The 23412-nt window shown below is 42.7% G+C and overlaps 2 protein-coding genes across 2 annotated transcripts in view; both read right to left on the bottom strand.

The window, feature by feature from the left end:
- Window positions 1-23412, bottom strand: part of LOC132398276 (uncharacterized) — a 1154100-nt gene that overhangs the window by 607613 nt on the left and 523075 nt on the right. The gene's annotated exons all lie outside the window — the stretch shown is intronic.
- The window catches only part of LOC132397863 (sodium- and chloride-dependent neutral and basic amino acid transporter B(0+)-like), a 116106-nt gene that overhangs the window by 55349 nt on the left and 37345 nt on the right, over window positions 1-23412 (bottom strand). The window contains exons 4-8 of the mRNA XM_059976619.1: window positions 16389-16556; window positions 15565-15703; window positions 14872-15004; window positions 13867-14007; window positions 3207-3435 (exon numbers count right to left, since the gene is read on the bottom strand). Of these exons, the coding sequence (XP_059832602.1) occupies window positions 3207-3435; window positions 13867-14007; window positions 14872-15004; window positions 15565-15703; window positions 16389-16556 (810 nt within the window). The remainder of the gene's footprint in view (window positions 1-3206; window positions 3436-13866; window positions 14008-14871; window positions 15005-15564; window positions 15704-16388; window positions 16557-23412) is intronic.

Genomic DNA, 23412 nt, shown 5'->3' with positions numbered 1-23412 from the left:
ACCTGGCTGAGGCCCAGTGACAACTCTCTGATACCTCTTCTTATTTACTCCTTGATCATGACCCCACTGAGCACCAGGCCACTGTCTCCTATACCATCACCAACCTTATCAGCTCTGGGGATCTCCCATCCACTGTCACTAACCTCATAGTTCCCACACCCCACACTTCCAATTTCTACCTCCAACCCAAGATCCACAAACCTGCCTGTCCAGGTAGACCCATTGTCTCAGCTTGCTCCTGTCCCACCAAACTCATTTCTGCATACCTTGACACAGTTTTATCCCCCCTTGTTCAATCCCTTCCCACCTATGTTCGTGACACTTCTCACGTTTTGAATTTTTTCAATGATTTTAAGTTCCCTGGCCCCCACTGCCTTATTTTCACCATGAATGTCCAGTCCCTATATACCTCCATCCCCCACCAGGAAGGTCTCAAAGCTCTCCACTTCTTTTTGGATTCCAGACCTAACCAATTCCCCTCTATTGCCACTCTCCTCCGTCTAGCGGAATTAGTTCTTACTGTCAATAATATTTCCTTTGGCTCCTCCCACTTCCTCCAAACCAAAGGTGTAGCCATGGCACCCGTATGGGTCCCAGTTATGCCTGCCTTTTTGTTGGCTTTGTGGAACAGTCCATGTTCCAAGTCTATACGGGTATCCGTCCCCCTCTTTCCCTTTGCTACAGTGATGATTGCATTGGCGCTGCCTCCTGCACGCATGCTGAGCTCGTCGACTTCATTAACTTTGCCTCCAACTTTCACCCTGCCCTCAAATTTACCTGGTCAATTTCCGACACCTCCCTCCCCTTCCTTGATCTTTCTGTCTCCATCTCTGGAGACGGCCTATCTACTGATATCTACTATAAGCCTACAGATTCTCACAGCTACCTGGACTATTCCTCTTCCCACCCTGTCTCTTGCAAAAATGCTGTCCCCTTCTCACAATTCCTCCGCCTCCGCCGACTCTTTTCTCAGGATGAGGCTTTTCATTCCAGGACGAAGGAGATGTCTTCCTTTTTTAAACAATGTGGCTTCCCTTCTTCCACCATCAACTCTGCTCTCAAACGCATCTCTCCCATTTTCCGTATATCTGCCCTCACCCCATCCGCCCACCACCCCACTCGGGATAGGGTTCCCCTTATCCTCACCTACCACCCCACCTGCCTCCGGATCCAACGTATAATTCTCCGTAATTTCCGCCACCTCCAACGGGATCCCACTACCAAGCACATCTTTCCCTCCCCCTCCCTTTCTGCTTTCCGCAGGGATCGCTCCCTACTCGACTCCCTTCCCAACAATCTCCCTCCTGGCACTTATCTTTGTAAATGGAACAAGTGCTACACCTGCCCTTACACTTCGTCCCTCACCACCATTCAGGGCCCCAGACAGTCCTTCCAGGTGAATCGACACTTCACCTGTGAGTCAGCTGGTGTGGTATACTGTGTCCGGTGCTCCCGGTGTGGCCTTTTATATATTGGTGAGACCCGACGCAGACTGGGAGACCGTTTCGCTGAACACCTACACTCGGTCCGCCAGAGAAAGCAGGATCTCCCAGTGGCCACACATTTTAATTCCATGTCCCATTCCCATTCTGATATGTCTATCCATGGCCTCCTCTACTGTCAAGATGAAGTCACACTCAGGTTGGAGGATCAACACCTTATATACCGGCTGGGTAGCCTCCAACCTGATGGCATAAACATTGACTTCTCTAACTTCCGTAATGCCCCTCCTCCCCTTCTTACCCCATCCCTGATATATTTAGTTTTTTTTGTTTTATTCCCCCCCTCCTTTTTTTCTTTCTCTCTCTGCCCATCACTGCCTGTTCTCCATCTCCCTCTGGTGCTCCCCTCCCCCTTTCTTTCTCCCTAGGCCTCCCATCCCATGATCCTTTCCTTTCTCTAGCTCTGTATCCCTTTTTCCAATCACCTTTCCAGCTCTCAGTTCCACCCCACCCCCTCCGGTCTTCTATCATTTCGAATCTCCCCCTCCCCCTGTTATTTTCAAATCTCTTACTATCTTTCCTTTCAGTTAGTCCTGACGAAGGGTCTCAGCCGCTACAGATGCTGCCTGGCCTGCTGCGTTCCACCAGCATTTTGTGTGTTTTGCTCATCTTTAACTATATGCCTTTTGGAAATCAGGTCATCTTTTACTCAGTTATTCACAGTATCAGAAATTTTGACAAGGGGTGCCCAAACTTTTGCATGCCACTGTATATTCTGTCATCTAAATCAGGAAACATGTTCCCGATGTTGGGGGAGTCCAGAACCAAAGGCCACAGTTTTAGAATAAGGGGTAGGCTACTTAGAATGGAGTTCAGGAAATTTTTTTTCACTCAGAGAGTTGTGGATCTGTGGAATGCTCTGCCTTAGAAGGCAGTGGAGGCCAATTCTCTGGATGCTTTCAAGAAAGAGTTAGATAGAGCTCTTAAAGATAGCGGAGTCAAGGGATATGGGGAGAAGACAGGAACGGGGTACTGATTGTGGATGATCAGCCATCATCACATTGAATGGCAGTGCTGGCTGCTAGGGCTGAATGGCCGACTCCTGTACCTATTGTCTAAATGTATGGCATAAAAATAAGTGGTCCCAAAACCGACCCCTACAGAACGCTACTAGTCACTGGCAGCAAACCAGACAAAGATCCTTTTATTCTCACTCTCTGGCTCCTTCCAGTCAGCCAATGCTTTAACCATGTCAGTACCTTTCCTGTCATACCATGGGCTCTTGACTTGGTAAGCAGCCTGATGTGTGGCACCCTGTCAAAGGGCTTCTAAAAATCCAAATATACAACATCCACTGAATCCCCTTTATCCATCCTACTTGTAATCTCCACAAAGAATTTCAACAGGTTCGTCAGGCAAGGTTGTCATTTAAGGGAACCATGCTGACTTTGTCCTGTGTCACCATGTACTCCATATCATCCTCAACAATTGACTCCAGCCTATTTCCAACCACTAGGGTCAGGCTAACTGAACTATAATTTCCTTTCTGTGGCTTCCCTCCTTTTTTCAATCTTCACTGACATTCTTGTCTTTTTCTAAACTGTTAATTATTTTTCATTTAAAGGCACATACTTGTCATTATTATCTCATTATTTGATGAACAGATTGCACTTCCAAAAATAGATGAAGTGAACGTGCAGAAAGAAATTCAACAGGCCCTATTCCATGAACATCAGCATATATTGGACTAGAGATCACAGGTACCTGACTGAGCAACTTCTGAAACAGGTTTATCTTGCACGTGAGCCAAGTGTCCAAGGATGGAGAAGATGGCAAACCCAGCAAACACACTTGTACCGCAATTAACAACACAGATAATGATGGTGTCTCTGTAACAGTTGTTGTGGAACTTGTTGTAGGATGAAAGGGTTATTAAACTTCCCCAGCCCACAGAGAAGGAAAAGAAAATCTGAGTTGCTGCATCTTTCCAGACCTAGTGAAAATAAGATAGAATCAATTAGCATTGGGAAATTTCACTTGAACTCATTCACAGCAGATAAAGTGATGTTCACCCTGAGCCACATGGAAAGGGTTGGTTTCACTGCTTAACAGACAACTAGGAATACAACTTCACTGGTATCTCGTATCAGCAGTCATAATTCTGTACTCCACTCCACTAATTCCTGTCAAGGAATTTTTTTTTCTTCATAGTCGCGCAATTTTGTAGGATACAAAGTCAGTGAGAACTATTTATTTCCCAAAAGATAGGAAAAAGAAACTTTTGCACTGTCAAATTAAAATGTTATGTTTTAATTAATAATATTGGTTATTTTAACATTGATTGTGGAGTAAAAAGAAATGGCTGCATTTTTGGCTAATTATGTTTTTTTAATGGAATAAAAATCAAGAGGGTTTAAAATCACAGATTTGTTTATACAATCTATTATTCATTTTTGCATAAAATCAAATATCCAAAAATATTAGTTCACCATGAAAGGTCACAACACCTTTAGGTTAAGGAAGACATCCAAAAGTTGCTATCCATTCTGTTATAAGTTTCAAGAACTAAATCAGGTTTAATAGCATTGTCAAATGTTATGGAATGTATTGTTCCTAAAATATTGACTGTGTGACCTCAGGGTCCTGTACCTCCTACCTGATGGTAGCAATGAGAAGAGGGCATGCTCTGAGTGATGGAGGTCCTTAATGATAAATGCCATGTTTTGAACTATGTCTTGGATGCCAGAGAGGACTAGTACCCATGATGGATATGATGGCTGATTTGCAGCTATGTGTCACTTTTATGATCCTTTTCAGTGGTCTCTCCGTACCAGATGGTAACTCAACCAGTTAGAATGCTCTCTGCATTGCATCTGGAGAAACTTTAAAGCACTTTTGATGACATAGAAAGTCTCTGCAAGCTCCTAATGGAATATAGCCACTGTCATGCCTTCTTTGTAATTGTATCAATATGTTGGACCCAGGGTAGATCTTCAGAGATGCTAACAGCCAGGAACTGGAAACTGCTCAGCCTTCCCACTTCTGATCCCTTGATAAGGATGGGTGTGTGCTCCCTTGATTTCCCTTTCCTGAGATCAACAATCAATTCCTTTGTCTTACTGACATTGAGTACATGGTTGTTCTTTCAATCCCACTTAACCAACTGATCTATTTCTCTCCCGTGTGCCTCTATGTCATCATCGGAAATTCTGCGAATAATAGTTGTATCATTTGCAAATTTCTAGATGGCATTTGAGCTGTGCATAACCACCCAGTCATGGGTGTGGAGAGACTAAAGCAGTGGGCTAAGAATACATCCAGGAGGTGCACCAGTGTTGATTGCCATCAAGGAGAAGATGTTACATTTTACCTGAACTGACTATGGTGTCCTGATTTTGAAGTCAAGAATCCAGTTGTAGAAGGAGGTACAGAGGTTCAGGTTTTGAAAGTTATTGATTAGTACTGAGTGTATGATGGTGTAGAATGTTGAATTGTAATCTCAATACCTACCTGATGTAGGTATTATTACTGCCCAGGTGATCCAAAGCTGAATGGAGAGCCAGTTTGATTGCATCTGCTGTTGACCTATTATGGCAACATGCAAATTGCAGTGGTTCTGCGTCCTTGCTTAGGCAGGAGTTGATTATGGCCAAGACCAACCTCTCAAAAAACTTCATAATAGTTGATGTAAATGCAACTGTGCGATTATCGTTGAGACAGCTCACCCTGACATTCTTGGGCACTTTAATGATTGTTGCCCTTTTTAAGCAGGTGGGAACCTTGGACTGCAGCACTGAGATTTTCAAGATGTCCTTGAACACTTCTGCTAATTGGATCAACACACGGAATTATTATATTGTAGCCATTAGTGAGACTTGGGTGCTGGAGTGGGCAGGACAGGCACCTTGGTAACCCAGGGTTCCATTGTTTAAAATGCAATGGAGCGAGAGGGTATTAAGGAGGAAGGGTAGAGTTACTAGTCTGGAAAAATGTCACAGCAGTGCTCAGTCAAGATGGACCAGAGAATTTGTCTGGTGAGGCATTATGACTGAAGCTGAGTAATAAGAAAGGTATGAGCATATTAATTGGGCAATAGAGGAACACATTTGCAGAAAGATCACAGACTGTTGCAAGAAACAGAAGGTTATTATAGTAGGTAATTTTAACTTTCCTCATATTGACCGCAATTCCCATACTGTAAAAGGACTAGATCGGGTAGAGTTTGTCAGGAAAGTTTCCTGAATCTGTACGCAGAAGTCCCAGTGAGAGTGTGTGTGATACTTTATTTGCTATTAGGCAATGAGAAAGGGCAGGTGACAGAAGTTTGAGTAGGGGAATACTTTGCATCTAGTGGTCATAATGCCATTAGTATCGATGTAATTATGGAAAAAGATGGGTTTGGTCCGTGGATTGAGATTCAAAATTGGAGAAAGGCCAAATTTGATGGTATCAGAAAGGATATGGCATATGTGGATTGGGACAGAGTGTTTTCTGGCAAAGGTGGACTTGGTAAGTGGGAGGTTTTCAGTATGAAGCTTGTATGTACATGTCAGAATAAAAAGTGAAGATCACAGGTATAGGGACCTTGGTTTTCAAGAGATTTTGAGGATCTGGATAAGAGAAAAAGGAGGTGCATAGCAGGTAGAGGCAGGTAACTACTTATGGAGTATAAAACTACAAGAGAACAAGTAAAGAAATCAGGAGGGGTAAAAGAAGACCTGAGACTGCCCTGGCAAATGAGGTGAAGGAGAGTCCAAAGCCATTAAGAGCAAAGGATGCTAAGGGGAAAAAAACTGGTCCTCTGGAAGATCAGAATGGCAATCCATGTGTGGAGCAAAAACAGATGGGAGAGATTTTAAATGAATGTTTTGCATCTGCATTTACTCAGAAGATGGACGCAGAGTCTATAGAAGTGAAGCAAATAGGCAAGAGCTTCTTGGACCCTTTACAGATTACAGAGGAGGAAGTGTTTGCTGCCTTGGGGTAAATTAGAGGGGATAAATCCCCAGGACATGAGAAGTGTTTTCTGAGACCCTGTGGGAGGCATCTGCAGCGATTCCCGGGGTCCTAGCAGAGATATTTAAATTATCTTCAGCGACAGGTGAGGTACTGGAGGTTTGAAGGATCGTCAATGTTGTTCTGCTGTTTAAGAAAGGCTCTAAAAGTAAACCAGGAACTTAAAGGCTAGTGAGCCTGACATGAGCAGTGGGAAAGTTTTTGGAATGTATTCTAAGAGACCAGATATGAGTATTTAGATAGACAGAGACTGATTAAGGATAGTCAGCATGGCTTCATGTGTGGTAGGTCATATCTAACCAATTGACATACCAATCCTAGACATTTTGTAGAAAGTTACCAAGAAAGTGGATGAAGACAAGACACCGGATGTTCTTTACATGGACTTTACCGAGGCATTTGACAGGTCCGGCATGGGAGGTTGGTCAAGAAAGTTTTGTTACTCAGCTTTCAAGATGAGGTAGTAAATTGGATTAGACATTGGCTTTGGGAGAAAAGCCAGAGAGTGTTGGTAGAAGATTGTTGCTTCTGACAGGAGGCCTGTGATTAGTGGAGTGCCATAGGAATTCGGGCTGGGTCCATTGCTGTTTGTCATCCACAGTGCCTATAAAAGTATTCACTCCCTTTGGAAGTTTTATTGTTTTACAACACTAAATCACAGTGGATTTAATTTGGCTTTTTTGACACTGACCAACAGAAGTAGACTTCTCTCATGTCAAAGTGAAAACAGATCTCTACAATTAAAACACAAAATAATTGATTGCATAAATATTCACTTCCTTTAATATGACACACAAAATCATCACTGGTGCAGCAAATAGATTTTAGAAGTTACATATTAGTTAATATCTGGTAGCAGCAGAGATACCGAGGAGCAGATTGGGAGGCAGATTTTGGAAAGGTGCAAAAATAAGAGGGTTGTTATCATGGGTGACTTTAACTTCCCTAATATTGATTGGCATTTGATTAGTTCCAAGGGTTTAGATGGGGCAGAGTTTGTTAAGTGTGTCCAGGATAGATTCCTGTCACAGTATGTTGACAGGCCGACTAGGGGGAATGCCATGCTAGATCTAGTATTAGGTAACGAACCGGGTCAGGTCACAGATCTGTCAGTGGGACAGTGATCACCACTCCCTGACCTTTAGCATTATCATGGAAAAGGATAGAATCAGAGAGGACAGGTAAATTTTTAATTGGGGAAGGGCAAATTATGAGGCTATAAGGCTAGAACTTGCAGGTGTGAATTGGGATGATGTTTTTACAGGGAAATGTACTATGGACATGTGGTCGATGTTTAGGGATATATTGCAGGATGTTAGGGATAAATTTGTCCCGGTGAGGAAGATAAAGAATGGTAGGGTGAAGGAACTATGGGTGACAAGTGAAGTGGAAAATCTAGTCAGGTGGAAGAAGGCAGCATACATGAGGTTTAGGAAGCAAGGATCAGATGGGTCTATTGAGGAATATAAGGTAGCAAGAAAGGAGCTTAAGAAGGGCCGAGAAGAGCAAGAAGGGGGCATAAGAAGGCCTTGGCGTGTAGGGTAAAGGAAAACCCCAAGGCATTCTTCAATTATGTGAAGAACAAAAGGATGACAGGAGTAAAGGTAGGACCGATTAGAGATGAAAGTGGGAAGATGTGCCTGGAGGCTGTGGAAGTGAGCGAGGTCCTCAATGAATACTTCTCTTTAGTATTCACCAATGAGAGGGAACTTGATGATGGTGAGGACAATATGAGTGAGGTTGATGTTCTGGAGCATGTTGATATTAAGGGAGAGGAGGTGTTGGAGTTGTTAAAATACATTAGGACAGATAAGTCCCCAGGCTGCTCCACGAGGCGAGTTGAAGAGATTACTGAGCCTCTGGCTCAAATCTTTATGTCCTCGTTGTCCACAGGAATGGTACCGGAGGATTGGAGAGAGGTGAATATTGTCCCCTTGTTCAAAATAGGTAGTAGGGATAGTCCGGGTAATTATAGACCAGTGAGCCTAACGTCTGTGGTGGGAAAGCTGTTGGAAAAGATTCTTAGAGATAGGATCTATGGGCATTTAGAGAATTATGGTCTGATCAGGGACAGTCAGCATGGCTTTGTGAAGGGCAGATCATGCCTAACAAGCCTGATAGAGTTCTTTGAGGAAGTGACCAGGCATATACATGAGGGTAGTGCAGTGGATGTGATCTACATGGATTTTAGTAAGGCATTTGGCAAGGTTCCACATGGTAGGCTTATTCAGAAAGTCAGAAGGCATGGGATCCAGGGAAGTTTGGCCAGGTGGATTCAGAATTGGCTTGCCTGCAGGAGGCAGAGGGTTGTGGTGGAGGGAGTACTTTCAGATTAGAGGTTTGTGACTGGTGGTTTCCCACAAGGATCTGTTCTGGGACCTCTACTTCTCGTGATTTTTATTAATGACCTAGATGTGGGGGTAGAAGAGTGAGTTGGCAAGTTTGCAGATGACACAAAGGTTGGTGGTGTTGTAGGTAGTGTAGAGGATTGTCGAAAATTGCAGAGAGACATTGATAGGATGCAGAAGTGGGCTGAGCAGTGGCAGATGGAGTTTAACCTGGAGAAGTGTGAGGTGGTACACTTTGGAAGGACAAACTCCAAGGCACCGTACAAAGTAAATGGCAAGATACTTGGTAGTGTGGAGGAGCAGAGTGATCTGGGGGTACATGTCCACAGATCCCTGAAAGTTGCCTCACAGGTAGATAGGGTAGTTAAGAAAGCTTATGGGGTGTTAGCTTTCATAAGTCGAGGGACAGAGTTTAAGAGACGCAATGTAATGATGCAGCTCTATAAAACTCTAGTTAGGCCACACTTGGAGTACTGTGTCCAGTTCTGGTCACCTCACTACAGGAAGGATGTGGAAGCATTGGAAAGGGTACAGAGGAGATTTACCAGGATTAAAGGGAGAGATTTACTTGGATTAAAGGGAGAGAAGTTCAAGGGGGATATTAGAGGAAGGTTTTTCACTCAGAGAGTGGTTGGTGCGTGGAATGCACTGCCTGAGTCAGTGGTGGAGGCAGATACACTAGTGAAATTTAAGAGACTACTAGACAAGTATATGGAGGAATTTAAGGTGGGGGGGGGGTTATATGTGAGGCAGGGTTTGCGGGTCAGCACAACATTGTGGGCCAAAGGGCCTGTAATGTGCTGTACTATTCTATTTCTATGTTCTAAATAGAGATCTGTTTTTGGAGACCTGTGTGCAGTCAAGGTGTTTCAACTGATTGTAGTAAAGATACACCTGTATCTGGAAGGTCCATCAATATCCTGGCAAAAAATGCACCATGAAGACAAGAGCTCTCCAATCAACTCTGCAAAAAGGTTATTGAAAAGCAGGAGTCAGGAGTTGAATACAAGAACATTTCCAAGTCACTGAATATCCCTTGGAGTACAGTTAAGTCAATCATCAAGAAATGGAAAGAATATGGCACAGCTGTAAATCTACCTAGAGCAGGCCGTCCTCAAAAACTGATGACTGTGCAAGAAGGGGACAAGTGAAGAAGGACAACAAGAGACCTATGACAGCTCTTCATTGGTTGAGATGGGAGGGACTGCACATACAACTGTTGCCTGGGTGCTTGACCAGTCGCAACTTTATGGGAGAGTGGCAAAGAGAGAGCTACTGTTGGAAAAAAAATCAAATGGTATCTCATCTAGAGGTTGCCAGAAGGCACATGGGAGACTCTGAAGTCAGCTATAAGAAGGTACTATGGTCTGATGAAACCAAAATTGAGCTATTCATCCCTATCATGAAGAGTGGTGGTGACTGCATGACTGCATCATGTTGTGGGGATGCTTCACTGCAGCAGGCCCTGGAAGGCTCGTGAAGGTAGAGGGAAAAATGAATGCAGCAAAATATAGAGAAGTCCTGAAGTCTGCAAGAGAGCAGTTACTTGGGAGAAGTTTTCTTTTCTAGCTAGAAAATGACCCCAAGCATAAAGCAAAAGCTACACAGGAGTGGCTTAAAAATAACAAAGTTAATGTACTGTTGTGGTCTATCAGTAGCCAGAACACAATCCAATTGAGAATTTGTGGTTGACCTTGAAAAGGGCTGTTCAGTCATGATCACCATGCAACCTGACAGAGCTTGAGCAGTTTTGAAAAGAGAATAGGAAAAGTGCAGTGTCCAGATGTGCAAAGCTGATAGAGACCTATCCACACAGACTCAGGGCTGTAATTGCTGCCACAGGTGCATCTACTAAATACTGACTTGAAGGGGGTGAATACTTGATGCAATCAATTATTTTGGGTTTTGTATTTGTAATTAATTTAGATCACTTTGTAGATACCTTTTTCACTTTGACATGAAAGTCTTTTTCTGCTCATCAGTGTCAGGAAAAACCAAATGAAATCCATTATGATTCAATGTCGTAAAACAATAAAATGTGAAAACTTCCAAGGAGGGTGAATACTTGTCTGGATGATAATGTGGTTAACTGGATCAGCAATTTTGTGGATGACAGCAAGCTTGGTGTTGTGGTGGTCAGCGAGGAAGGTTATCATGGCTTGGATCTAGACTAGCTTGAGAAAAGGCTGAAAAAATTACAGATGGACCTTAATGCAGACAAGTGTGAGGTGCTGCACTTCGGTAGGACCTGCCAGGGTAGGTTTTACACAATGAATGGGAGGGCACTGAGAAATGTGGTAGAACAAATGGCATATAGGTCCATAATTCATTGAAATTTATGTTACAGGTAGATAGGGTCATAAAAAAAGCTTTTGGCACTTTGGCCATCATAAACATAGTATTGAGTACAGGTGATGGGATGTTATATTAAAATTGTATATGACATTGGTGAGGCCTTATTTGGAATATTGTATGCTGTTTTGGACACCTACCTATGGGAAAGATGGAAACAAAGTTGAAAGAGTACAGAGAACATTTACAAGGATGTTGCCAGGTCTGGAGGACCTGATGAGGAAAGATTGAACAAGTTAGGACTACATTTTTTGGCCATACTGAGAGGAGATTTGATAGAGGTATACAAAAGTATGAAGGGTATAGATGGGATAAATGCAAGTAGGCTTTTTCCATTGAGGTTGGTTGGAACTACAACTAGAGTCTGGGTAAAGGGTGAGAGGTTGTATCGGGGACGTATGTCAAAGGATAAACTAGCCTGTAGTTTTATCAATATTAATCCTATTTGTGATAGATGTCATACTCAGGTGGCCGCTTTAATTCATATGTTTTGGTCTTGCATAAAGTTGGAGAATTTCTGGAAAGATGTTTTTAAAACCTTATCTGAAGTGCTGGATCTGGATTTACAACCAAACTTACTTACAGCTGTTTTTGGGATTATTCCATTGGAAGCAAGATATATTCCTGCTTCCGCTCAGCAGATGATAGCCTTTACAAACTTATCAGCTAGAAAGCCATTTTACTAAAATGGAAGGACCCTAACCCTCCTACCACCTTTTATTGGCTTTCCTCTATCAAGTCCTGTTTAAGTTTAGAGAAAATAAGAAGTCGGACATTTGATACATCCTTCAAATCTGAAGAAATCTGGCGACCTTTTATTCAATATTTTCATATGATCTGATTTTTGTACTGATTCTCTTCCAGATATTTTTTCAGATCCTTGGGTTTGATCAGAGAGTCTCTGTTCCCTTGGTTTCTCTCTCAGGATGGACTGCCCAGTCTTTTTCTTCTGTTTACAATAGTGTTTTTTTCCTCTTCGAAATAAACATTTCTAATAGTCCTTCCTTTCTTCATAAATTATACATTCTATATCAAATTTATACATTGTAAATTAACACTGTGTGTGATTCTGACATTGTTTATTCTACCTTCTGCTTGGCCTGCTGCGTTCCACCAATACATACCTTCTGTAGGTACTGCTATTGATATATATACCAGAGATATTATACTCTTGTTTGTATACACACATTTAAAAAAAAATCAATAAAAAGATTGAAAAAAGAGTGAGAGGTGAAAATTTTAATGAGGGGAAATATTTTCATTCAGAGGGACATGAGAATGTGGAATGAGCTGCCAATGTAAGTGGTGCACATGAGCCCGATTTCAATGTTTAAGTGTGGTTTTGATAGGTACATGGATGGTAGAGGTTCAGCATGGATTAGATGGTTTGAAGGGCCTGTTTCTGTGCTATACTTCTTCATAACTCTATTACATTTATCATTTATTGTTGATTTGTCTCTGCTGCTTTGCTTTTGGCTCAAACCTCCACTACATTTCCTGACATTTTTGCTCTTAAAATAGCCTTCCATGGGTCATACCTGAACTTGTATATTTGTGGACACTGCTCTTGAATCTTGAATCTCCTGGTTCATCCTTGGTGATCCAGGCGTTAGTGACAACTGTGGCATATTCATTCAGATCTGAAGATGAATCCCTAAATACTGTTCAGTCTACCAACTCAAAGCAGTCCTGTAGATATTCCTTCACCTCCTTTGATCATGCCTTCTTGGCCCTCAGCGCTGGTGCTGCGGTCATCTGAAAATGGCTTCAATATTCCAGATAGAATGACAGTAGTTCCTGCTCCTATACTGCAGATTTGAACTGAAATTGCCACAAAGTATTTGTGTGTCATTCTTAATAGAACATCACTGTTCTTTTAATTAACTGACATGTATTAATTACTGCCAATCACTCTCTCTGGGACTGAAAATCAACTGTATTAAAAGAGAAAGAAACTTCTATTTTCCTGTTTTGTTACAATTAAGTCTTTATAACTTTTTAAATTTGCTTTAACATTTCTGTGAACACTCTTCTTCGTGTATCTTTATTTCTGCTCCTGTAACAGAGATTACATTGAATTTACCCAATGACATCTCACCTCCTTCTCAGTTCTATAGCTGATATATTGACGATCTTTCAGTCTTGTTGTCCGAGGACCTACCCTGTTGCTTCACTGTTATACATAGAAAATTCCTTGTTTCCATTTCCAACTCAGTGACTCAGACAGAATACCACCAATATTGAAAGGGCCCACTAACATTGCCCATATAATGGGAGGTGAAAGCGGGCACTGCTCGTTGTCATGACAAACACTGAGCCAATACATAACCTAAGGATTGAAGAGACTGGTCACCTAAGAAAGCTTTTGTTAAATTTGCTTCAGAAAGCAGGAATCTTCATGATGGCAATATCATTGCATCCTGTCCTCTAGCTTCCTACCTTATTCAGTTTCTCCATTCAGAACCCTGCCCCCCACCCCCTCGACTGATAAACTGAGATGGTAAGACCATGAATTAAATTAGCAAAATCATCAAAAGGCATGATAAGTTTTACACAAATTTGAGTGTGATGATTGATATTAGTTTTCTCATAAAAACACAAACTGCACAAAAATCTTAAATATCCCAAGGAAATGAAAAATGCTGAAGTTAAAAATGAAAAAATTCTAAACACATCTGAAATTTAGTAGATTATCCTGGTTAGTTTACCTCAGCATTAGCCAACTTTGAGAAGTCTGACTGGCTTCCAAGATAGAATTCAATCCCTTTATAGGCTCCTTCCAGGGTCAGTCCTCGAATCAGAAGTATGGTTAGAATCATATAAGGAAGTAATGCAGTAAAATAAACCACCTGGTCATAGAGAGAATATTGTTAGGCTTTTCTGAATTACTGATACATTTACAATTGTACTTGGCATGAACTTACTGAGAAAGTAGGACTGTGTCCCTCACCACCTCCAATATCTTTCTAACTCCAAGCACTGTAGCTCTTCACATCTCCCTGTAAACTCTCAAGCCCTTGACCACAGCAATGTCTAATGACTTCCAGCACAACAACCAACTATCCCTCTTTGTTGCTCAGTCTTTAACCATCCTCACCTTCTCCTTCCTGATCCCATAATCACCAGGGTCCAATGCCCACCTACCCATCACTACCTCTTGCTCTTCCCATCTTGGCCAATCAACTTGACCCCTGAACTCAGCGCAAAGTGAAAAGCACCTGACATTAATTTTTTATTTACGAAACTACAAAGTTTGTTTGAGTTGTAGCAGCGAGCAGACACTGAAATGTGTTGTTCCTGTCCAGCACAGCCAGTCCAGTATACTCAGAGATTGTGCTAAACAGATTCAACTTTCCATAAGTAGTTTAGTTGTTCATTTGTCTTTCCCAATATCCTAATACCCCAATCTGCCCAGCCATTTTGTCACCTTGGGCAGGCTTCCAGGACAATTGGAAATGTACCGAAAGTCCTGGATTGAAATCCTTGGGACATGGGACGTATTTCAGGGGATTGCTGCTGTTCTTTCAGTGAGAAGAAAGACCTTTAAATATCACTTTAAACAAGAAGTGCTCATGATTTATTTATCTTGTAGTCCACCTAAATTCACACATCTCAGAATGAACTAAGACTTTTAAAAAATTATTTATAAAATCTAACCCAATTATTAAAAAAAACTTTGCATCATTGCAGACTTTATTATGAATTATTCTTACCTTCCCTGAAGATTTGATTCCTTTAGATAATGAAGCACCAATAATTAACCAAGCCAGAAACAGACAGAGGGCTAAGTGCCAGACTATCTCCCCTGTCTCATCAATTGAAGTTGATCGGCGTAAAACTTCTTTGCTACATATTAACAGAAAACAGAGCCTATGAAATTACAGTATATTAGACATAGTTACTGGTGTCAGGTACATATTAAAGAGAAACTTGATGAAATATACAGATACAATATATACTGAGTTAATGACTAAATCACTCCCTTGATATTATCCTTCATGATTCTCTAGTTTAGAGTTCAAACTATAGACTTGACACAACACTGTGTTGAAATAAATAATGCAGTAAAATGAATTATTTCATTCTGAGATAATGCAATACATTTTATGTTCCTTTAGCTAAATCTCTTCCATGAAGAACAGGTGAATAACAATATCAATGAAGGATTCAGGGGAAATTATTGATAAAGTAAACCTGTAGTGCTGGAACTGGGACACTGCAGGGACACTCTCCAGTCTGAAGTTAATTTGGAACATGTGGATGAGATAAATGATATGTTTCAAAATAAAACAGTTCTCCCTCATCTAAAACAAAAATTCAACCATTAAGCCACACTGGGCAGAAGCAACTATAACAGCAGTAATTGACACAAATACACTGTAGCTGTTATGTGGTAATTTACTTACTTCCAGTACTGCTGGCTTGGGCCCTGGGGAGGAACATGGCTTTCTGATCCATTTGAGCAAGTCTTATTGTTTTCAAGCAACCATGTCACATTAACAATTTTGAAATATCCATCATCCATAGTGAGATTGCAAAGAGGATCTATAAAAATGGAATATAGTTTAGGACTAAACTCTGGCTTTTTACCTCTTCTCACCTGTCTATCACTTCCCACTGGGCCCCTTCCTCCTCCTCCTTTCTCCTCTGCTCCATTCTCCTCTTCTATCACATTCCTTCTTCTTCAGCCGTTTACCTTTCCCACCCACCTGGCTTCACCTATCACCTTCTAGTTAGCTTCCTTCCCCTCCCTCCACCTTTTTATTCTAGCACCTTTCTTTTTCAATCCTGAAGAAGGGTCACAGCCCAAAACATTGACTGTTTATTTATTTCCATATTTGCTGCCTGGCCTGCTGAGCTCCCCCAGCATTTTGTGTGTGTTGTTAACATTTCCATTTCTTTGTGAACATGTCTTAAATCATTTTAGTCTTAGAATCAGGATACAGTTATATTCTGTCTGAATCAGTCCAGGAGTGAAGCTGCCAATGAATCGGAACAGAGATATCGTCGACATAGTCTGTTCACAGCAGTGCCCATCATGACTTGTAATGGTAGTTTTGTAACCAGAGGGTAGTCTGAGAGGAATTTACTTCCTGAATGGGTGTTCAAGGCAGAACTCTTATCACATTACAATACCTCATATGGTAAATCTATCTATGAAGTCATGGAAGGTCCCAAATGAAAATGAATAACCTCTGAACACAGTTTACAATAGAAGTTAGCTCAGTACCTCTGGGAGTTCTGCTGCAGGTTTCATCAGCGCCCCACCAGCTGAAGCAGTCTGCCCACGGCAAGGGGGATTGGAGGGAGGCAAACAGGTAGAACAGGCTGTAGGTAATGATGCAGCAATAGGAAATGGTGTTAACAGCAATGAGAAGGACCATAGTGATTCCCAGACCTTAAAATGAAAAACAAATAAACACTTAGATTAAGAGTTATTGCAACACTAACAATCCCGTTCCAGGCATTCAGCTGATCAGTGAAACCAATTGCTGGTTGTTTTTTAAAGATCACACTCTGTAAATCAAACTGTCAAAATGACACCTGTTGGAAATGTTACTGATGTAGATCATTGTGGACTGAGACAATACAGCTATGTAAGGAGACAAGTGAAACAGCAAAAGTAACACTTCATGCCATAACTGAGAGTTATCTTTGTACATTTTAAGCCCTCCAAAAGTAAAGCAGAGTGGATAATTGGTGATATCTGATTTCACCCTATGGTGCTGCTTTGGAATGTAATTCTCTGGTTGATGTCTTTCACATCTTGCTGCTGAGCATTCACTTCAAATGCACCCATCTAGTCTGTTCTGCCATTCAATCATGGGCTGATCCAGTTCTTCCAGTCATCCCCACTTCCCTGCCTTCTCCCCATACCCCTGGCTAATCAATAACCTATCTATCTCTGCCTTAAATGCACCCAATGATTTGGCCTCCACAGCCACTTGTGGCATGAAATTCCAGATTTATCACCCTGTGACTAAAGTAGTTTCTCCACATCTCTCTTCAAAATGGATATCCTTCAATCTTGAAGTGGTGTCCTCTTGCCCTGGATTCCCCTACCAGGGGAAATAACTTTGCCATATCTAATCAGTTCAGGCCTTTTAACATTCGGAATGTTTCTATGAGATTCCCCCCCCCCCCATCCTCCTGAAGTCCAGGGAACACAGCCCAAGAGCTGCCAGATATTCCTCATATGGTAACCCTTTCATCTCTGAAATCATTCTCATGAATCTTTTCTGAACCCTCTCCAATGTCAGTATACCCTTTCTAAAAGAAAAAGAGCCCAAACTGCACACAATGTGGTCTCACAAGTACCTTATAGAGCCTCAACATCACATCCCTGCTCTTATATTCTATACCTGTGGAAATGAATGCCAACATTGCATTCGCCTTCTTCACAACTGACTCAACCTGGAGCTTATAACCTTTAGGGTATCCTGCACAAGGACTCACAAGTCCCTTTGTATCTCTGCATTTTGAATTCTCTCCCCATAGAAATAATAGTCTGCCCATTTATTTCTACCACCAAAGTGCATGACCATACACTCTCCAAAATCAAATTTAATTTATTGCTTCTTTGCCCATTCCCCTAAACTATCCAAGTCTCTCTGCAGGCTCTCTGTTTCCTCAACACTACCCGCTCTTCCTCCTATCTTTGTATCATCGTCAAATTTAGCCACAAATCCATTAATCCCAAAGTCTAAATCATTGACATGCATCGTAAAAAGCAGTGGTCTCAACATGAAGCCCTGTTGAACTCCACTGGGAACTGGCAGCCATCCAGAATAGGATCTCTTTATTTCCACTCTCTGTTTTCTACTGATCAGCCAAAGCTCCACCCATGCTAGTAACTCCATGGGAGTTCTTTGTAATTCCATGGGATCTTATCTTGCTAAACAGCCTCTTGTGCGGCACCTTGTGAAAGGTCTTCTGAAAATCCATGTACACCATGTCTACTGCATCTCCTTTGTTTACCCTGCTTGTAATTTCCTCAAAAAATTTTCCTTTCGGGAATCCATGCTGGCTTTGGCCTATCTTGTCATGTTCCTCCAGGTACTCTGTAATCTCATTCCTAACAATTGATTCCAACATCTTCCCAACCACTGATGACAGGCTAACAGGTCTATAGATTCCTTTCCACTGCCTCCCATCCTTCTTAAATAGCAGAGTAACATTTGCAAATTTCCAGTCATCTGGTGCAATGCCAGAATCTATTGATTCTTGAAAGATTATTGTTAATGCCTCCACAATCTCTCCAGCTACTTCCTTCAGAATCCAAGGGTGCATTCCATCAGGTTCAGAAGGTTTATCCACCCTCAGACCATTAAGCTTCCTGAGCACCTTCTCAGTACAATATCTCCAGTGCCATTTTCTATTGGTCCTATATCTAGCCTCAACTCTCATTTACACTTTATATACTTAAAAAGAAGGCTTATAGTATCATCTTTGATATTAGTCACCAGTTTCCTTTCATAATTCATCTTTTTCTTCCTAATGACTTCCTTAGTTTCCTTCTGCAAATTTTTAAAAAGGTTCCCAATCCTCTATCTTTCCACTAGCTTTGGCTTCCTTATATGTACTCTCTTTTGCTTTTACTTTGGCTCTGACTTCACTTGTCAGCCACAGTGGTGTCCTTCTTCTATTCGAAAATTTCATCTTATTGGCATATCATTTTTGTACTTCCTTCATTTTTTGCAGAATCTCCAGCCATTGCTGTTCTGCTTGTTGTAAACTTCTTTCGATCTACCCGATGCAAAGACACCACGTACTACGGTGAAAGTAACTTTAACTGTTTATTAGCAAGTTACTCAAGAGAACCCTCCTTAAGCACTCTCTCTCAGAGGCTACTTCGAGGGTCTCTGCCTCCTGAAGCAAATACAGTTCTTTTTATATAATGCAGTCACATACACAGATACATGTGGGTTCACCCCCTTAGTGTCTGTACAGATGAGTATTGTTAACATTATCAGTCATAAATTGTTCGTATAATAGTTTTAATTGCTTCCATGTCTGGATACAGACAAATACATTCAAAGCCTCCTGCCCTTGAAAATAGCCACTCTTTTATGCTTATCTTGCAGGTACCATAAGGAATACAAGGCAAAATAGGTTTCTCACAGCAATTAATCAAGCAATGATACAAGTTAATCAAAGAAAAACCACAGTTAAGCACAGTTCACATACCGAGAATGATGTCACCCACTCAGCTTATCTTATGAGAAAGCATTTGTGCATTTATACTCTTTTTCTCAAGCTCAGCTTATCTTATGAAAAAACATTTGGGATTCTATAGTCTTTTTCTCAAACTCTTAGCTGCTATGACCCTTACAAAAAATAGCCAGGGTCATAAGCGGCCTACGAGATGCTAACTTCTTAAAATTACATTCCCTCCTTTTATCATTCCATGATAATACATTCAGATTGGGGCCGAGAATGAATTTCTTAACTCTTGCAGACACAACTTGCAACACATGTTAACACAAACTAATAACACACACATAGCAATAAGAGTGGTCATGACTGTAATAAGCCCATGTAGCAAATAGGAACCCCAGGAACGTCTTAGTAGTCAACCTAACCACCCATCCCCTGGTTTGGGACCTTGCCTGAAATTATCTAATTGCTTCTTGATAGACTGAATAGCATGTGTTATATGATTCGTCTGTGATGTGGGTGATACACTTGTCCCCTACTAAGGCACATACTCCTCCTTGCTGAACCAACTGGTAGTCTAAAACATACCGGGTCTGTTGGGTGTACAGTCGCAAATCTGCCAGCTCTTTATTTATGGGCTCTAGTCCTTCCATAGTACTGTTTCCCAGCACAGTCAGCCCACAAATAAGGTAGTTCAGTTTTTTGCGGCTATGGTCCCTGCTGAACCCCCTAGAGAGAGAGTACTCAGAAACCCATACCTAAAGAGGAGCCCAGTGTGACCAGATCCTTCCAGTCCGCACAGAACTCCTTACTTACTGATCGGGCCACCAGTCTTCGTCAGACATGAGCCTTCTGAGGGCAGGGGACCGTGACCGGCCCAATTGTTCCCACCGCAAACAAGGCTGGCAGAGTGGATGTGGCAGTGGTAAAAGTCCCATTAAGAGGGAAAACAAACCCCTCCTTAGCCCGGTAGCATTTTATGGTAGACTTCCCTGCTCCTGTGTTGGGTAACCACTGTCTGCAAAAGTTCACTAGACCCAAGAAGGCCCTCATACTCTTCGGTGTGGTTGGTGGTGGGGTAGCAATGATGGGTGTTACTCATTCAGGGGTGAGCTTTCTCTCATATGCACTCAATAGTGTGCCCAGAAATTTCACCTGACATTGAGCACATTTTACCTTATGAGGGGGTATTACATATCCCCAGGAGTGGAGTGTATTAAGAAGCCTGTTAGTGTCTTGTCCATTGGCTGGCTAGCAACAGGTCATCTATGCATTGGATAATGGATGACCTCCCTGGGAGCTGCAAGTTCTTAAGTTGTTTATGTAGGATTTGAGAGAAAATGGTCGGGGAGTGGACAAATCCATGTGGAAGGTGTGTCCAAGTGTATTGCTGGCCTTGGAAAGTAAAGGCAAACAAATACTGGGATATGGGGGACAGGGTAATTGCAAAATTGCATGCTGCAGTTCAGTGATAGTGAAAATACATGAGTCTGCAGGGACGTCACTAAGAATGGTGGCGGGGTTGGGGACGACAGGATGTAAAGGTTCAACTATTTCATTTATCTTCCGTAAATCTTGTACCAGGCACCACTCTGTCTGTCCAGGTTTGGGAACGGGTAGGATAGGGTCTTACAAGGGACCAAGATGCCCTGTTTGCAAAAGAAGTCCACCAGGGAAGTGACACTGTCGATAGCGTCCTTCCGAAGGGGGAATTGTGGAATGGAGGGCAGCGGTACTCCTTGTTTCACCCGAATTGCACTGGGGTCGCAGGTTAGTCCTACTTCAACCTTTGATGTGGCCCATAATTCAGGGGCTGGCTCATCCGAGGTGAGGCGGCGAGACTGGTGACGATGGACACAGCCTGTTACTGAAAAACGGGTAAAGTAATAAGTCAAAATTCCAGCTGGTAACATCTGGGGAGTTTCAAGGAGGCTCAGGTCTGCCTGTTCCTGCAGTCGGCAGGCTAGAAACCCTAACTGCTTTGGCTTGTGTACCGCAGTCACTGACAAGGTGATGTGGGGGGACACAAGACCCAACTGGCTCCATATCTCAGTAGGCACCTGAACTAATAATGCTGCTCCCTTCTTACCCTTTACGTCTCCCAGGACAGTAATGCTGACCATGCTGCCCACAAAGGGGGCACACTGGGTTTCTAATTCCTATGAGACCCCCGAGGAGTCATACGCCAGTGTTACATGTGGGTCGGGCACCTGCAGAGGTGGGTCGAAATCTCCGGGTCGAAGATCCACAGCCCACCACTGAGGAGGATGGTAGACCCAAAAAGTCTGTCTGGAGTCAAGACCACTAATAGTAATTCCAGCATCAAGACATTTTATTTTAAGTCGGAGGGAGTACAGCAGGTCTCTCCCTGCTAGGTTAACTCCGAGGTCCGGGGTTTGGGCAAACTGGATTGTTCTCTGCTGGTCCCCAAATTGGACTCGTAGGGGTTCCGTCAGTAGGTAGGATTTTTCTTGTCCCATTAAACCACTCAGAGTCACTGAGGTGTCTGACATCCTGAAACCATGTTGATTGACAGAGGAAGATTCAAGTGTTGACGTAGTTGCTCCAGTATCGAGCATAAAGGGGACACTGTTGCCTTCCACTAGTAGGTTAAATATGAGCTCTTCTTCAGGGTTATCAGTGAGGACAGGGAACATCAAGCCAGTATCTGGCAGATCAACTAGTCAGGCAGAAAACGGGTTATGGGCGGTGAATGGTTGCCACCGACCCGGGGGCCTGGACTGTTGTTGGCGATCGGGACATTCCCTTTGCCAATGATCAGAGGCGCCACTGAGGTAGCATCCTGTAATCCTAACGTTGGCTAAGGGTGGTTGCTGGGGACCAGACGGCGGAAGTCCATAGTTAGGGTTTCCCTTAGGCATAGGGTGGCTGAGGAAGTTGGGTGGTGGTGCATACGGGGGTCCATATGTTGGGGTTCTGGGACCGTTGGGATGTGTAAGGTACCCACCTCTGTATTGATCAACCCATCCAGGGGCACAAAACTGAGGTTCCATCTGATACCCTACATTATCAGGACAAGGACGTCGGGGCTGGGAAGGCCTCTGGACCATCTCGTGTTTTACTTTGGTAGGCTTGGATTCCTTAACGGTATTCCAATAAGAAATGAGTGCCCTTTCATCTGGGGACGAGTGTTATCAGGCCAATCAATATTGTTTGTTCTAATGGCTGTTGCAACAATTTCAGGGATACATTCAAAAGGAGAGCATTAAACTGGGGTGAGGAGCTTCCAGCATTATAGGCAACATCTCCTGCATATGCAGTGTAAGTAGAACAGAAGCGGTCCCAAAAATCAGGGCCATCCTCCTTCTCCTTCGGCCTGCACTCTAATACTTTGGCGACATCTACCGGCTGTTGTAGGGTGTTCCTAAGGGCCTGCTTGATTTTGTCAATCTGGTCAGCTGACTCTGGGACTGCAGCCTCAAAGTCCTGTCAGTAGGAGTGCCGCATGTGCTCTCTCCACCTAGTCTGCTCATCTTGGGTAAGGGCCATACAGCAAAGGCTAAAAAGATCTTGGGGGGGTGGGGTGGCCTGATATATCTGAATAGTTCCGATTATGTATTCTATAAAACCTTCAGGATTAGTCTTGCAGTTAGGCACCCGGTTCATAATTAGACACATCTCCTGAGGTTTCCAAGGAGTATACACCTGAGTCTAGCACCCTGCCCTTGTCCTGCATTGGTGTTGGGAACTGTTCTGTTGGGAAATTGTCTCCACATCATCAGTGTTGGGTTCATACTCTGTGTCTGTATTGGGGTCAACCAAGGGTCCATCACCCACCAAGAAGTTCTGTGGCTTGCTCAAACTCTTGGTATTATGTTTACAGGGGAGCTTTTTTTGTTTCGATTGACTCCTAGTCCGTTTTGCAACAGGGTCACAGTACTGTTCCTGGGGTGGGGTTGTTGCGTCCTTTTGAGAGGTACGCGGGATTGGGGGGTATATGGGAGCAGTGCGGCGGATCATCCACTCCTCCTCAGTTTCATCCGTATCATCATTTTGAAACAACGGGCAAACCAGACATGTTGGGAGGTACCTCCGCTTTACCTTTGTGATCACCATTTTTATTTCCCTGCTTCTCT

This window comes from Hypanus sabinus, chromosome 8 (genome assembly GCF_030144855.1).
Source record: "Hypanus sabinus isolate sHypSab1 chromosome 8, sHypSab1.hap1, whole genome shotgun sequence".
Lineage (NCBI taxonomy): Eukaryota > Metazoa > Chordata > Chondrichthyes > Myliobatiformes > Dasyatidae > Hypanus > Hypanus sabinus.
The sequence above is the reverse complement of the archived record's forward strand: the minus strand, read 5'-3'. Positions and strand labels throughout refer to the sequence as shown.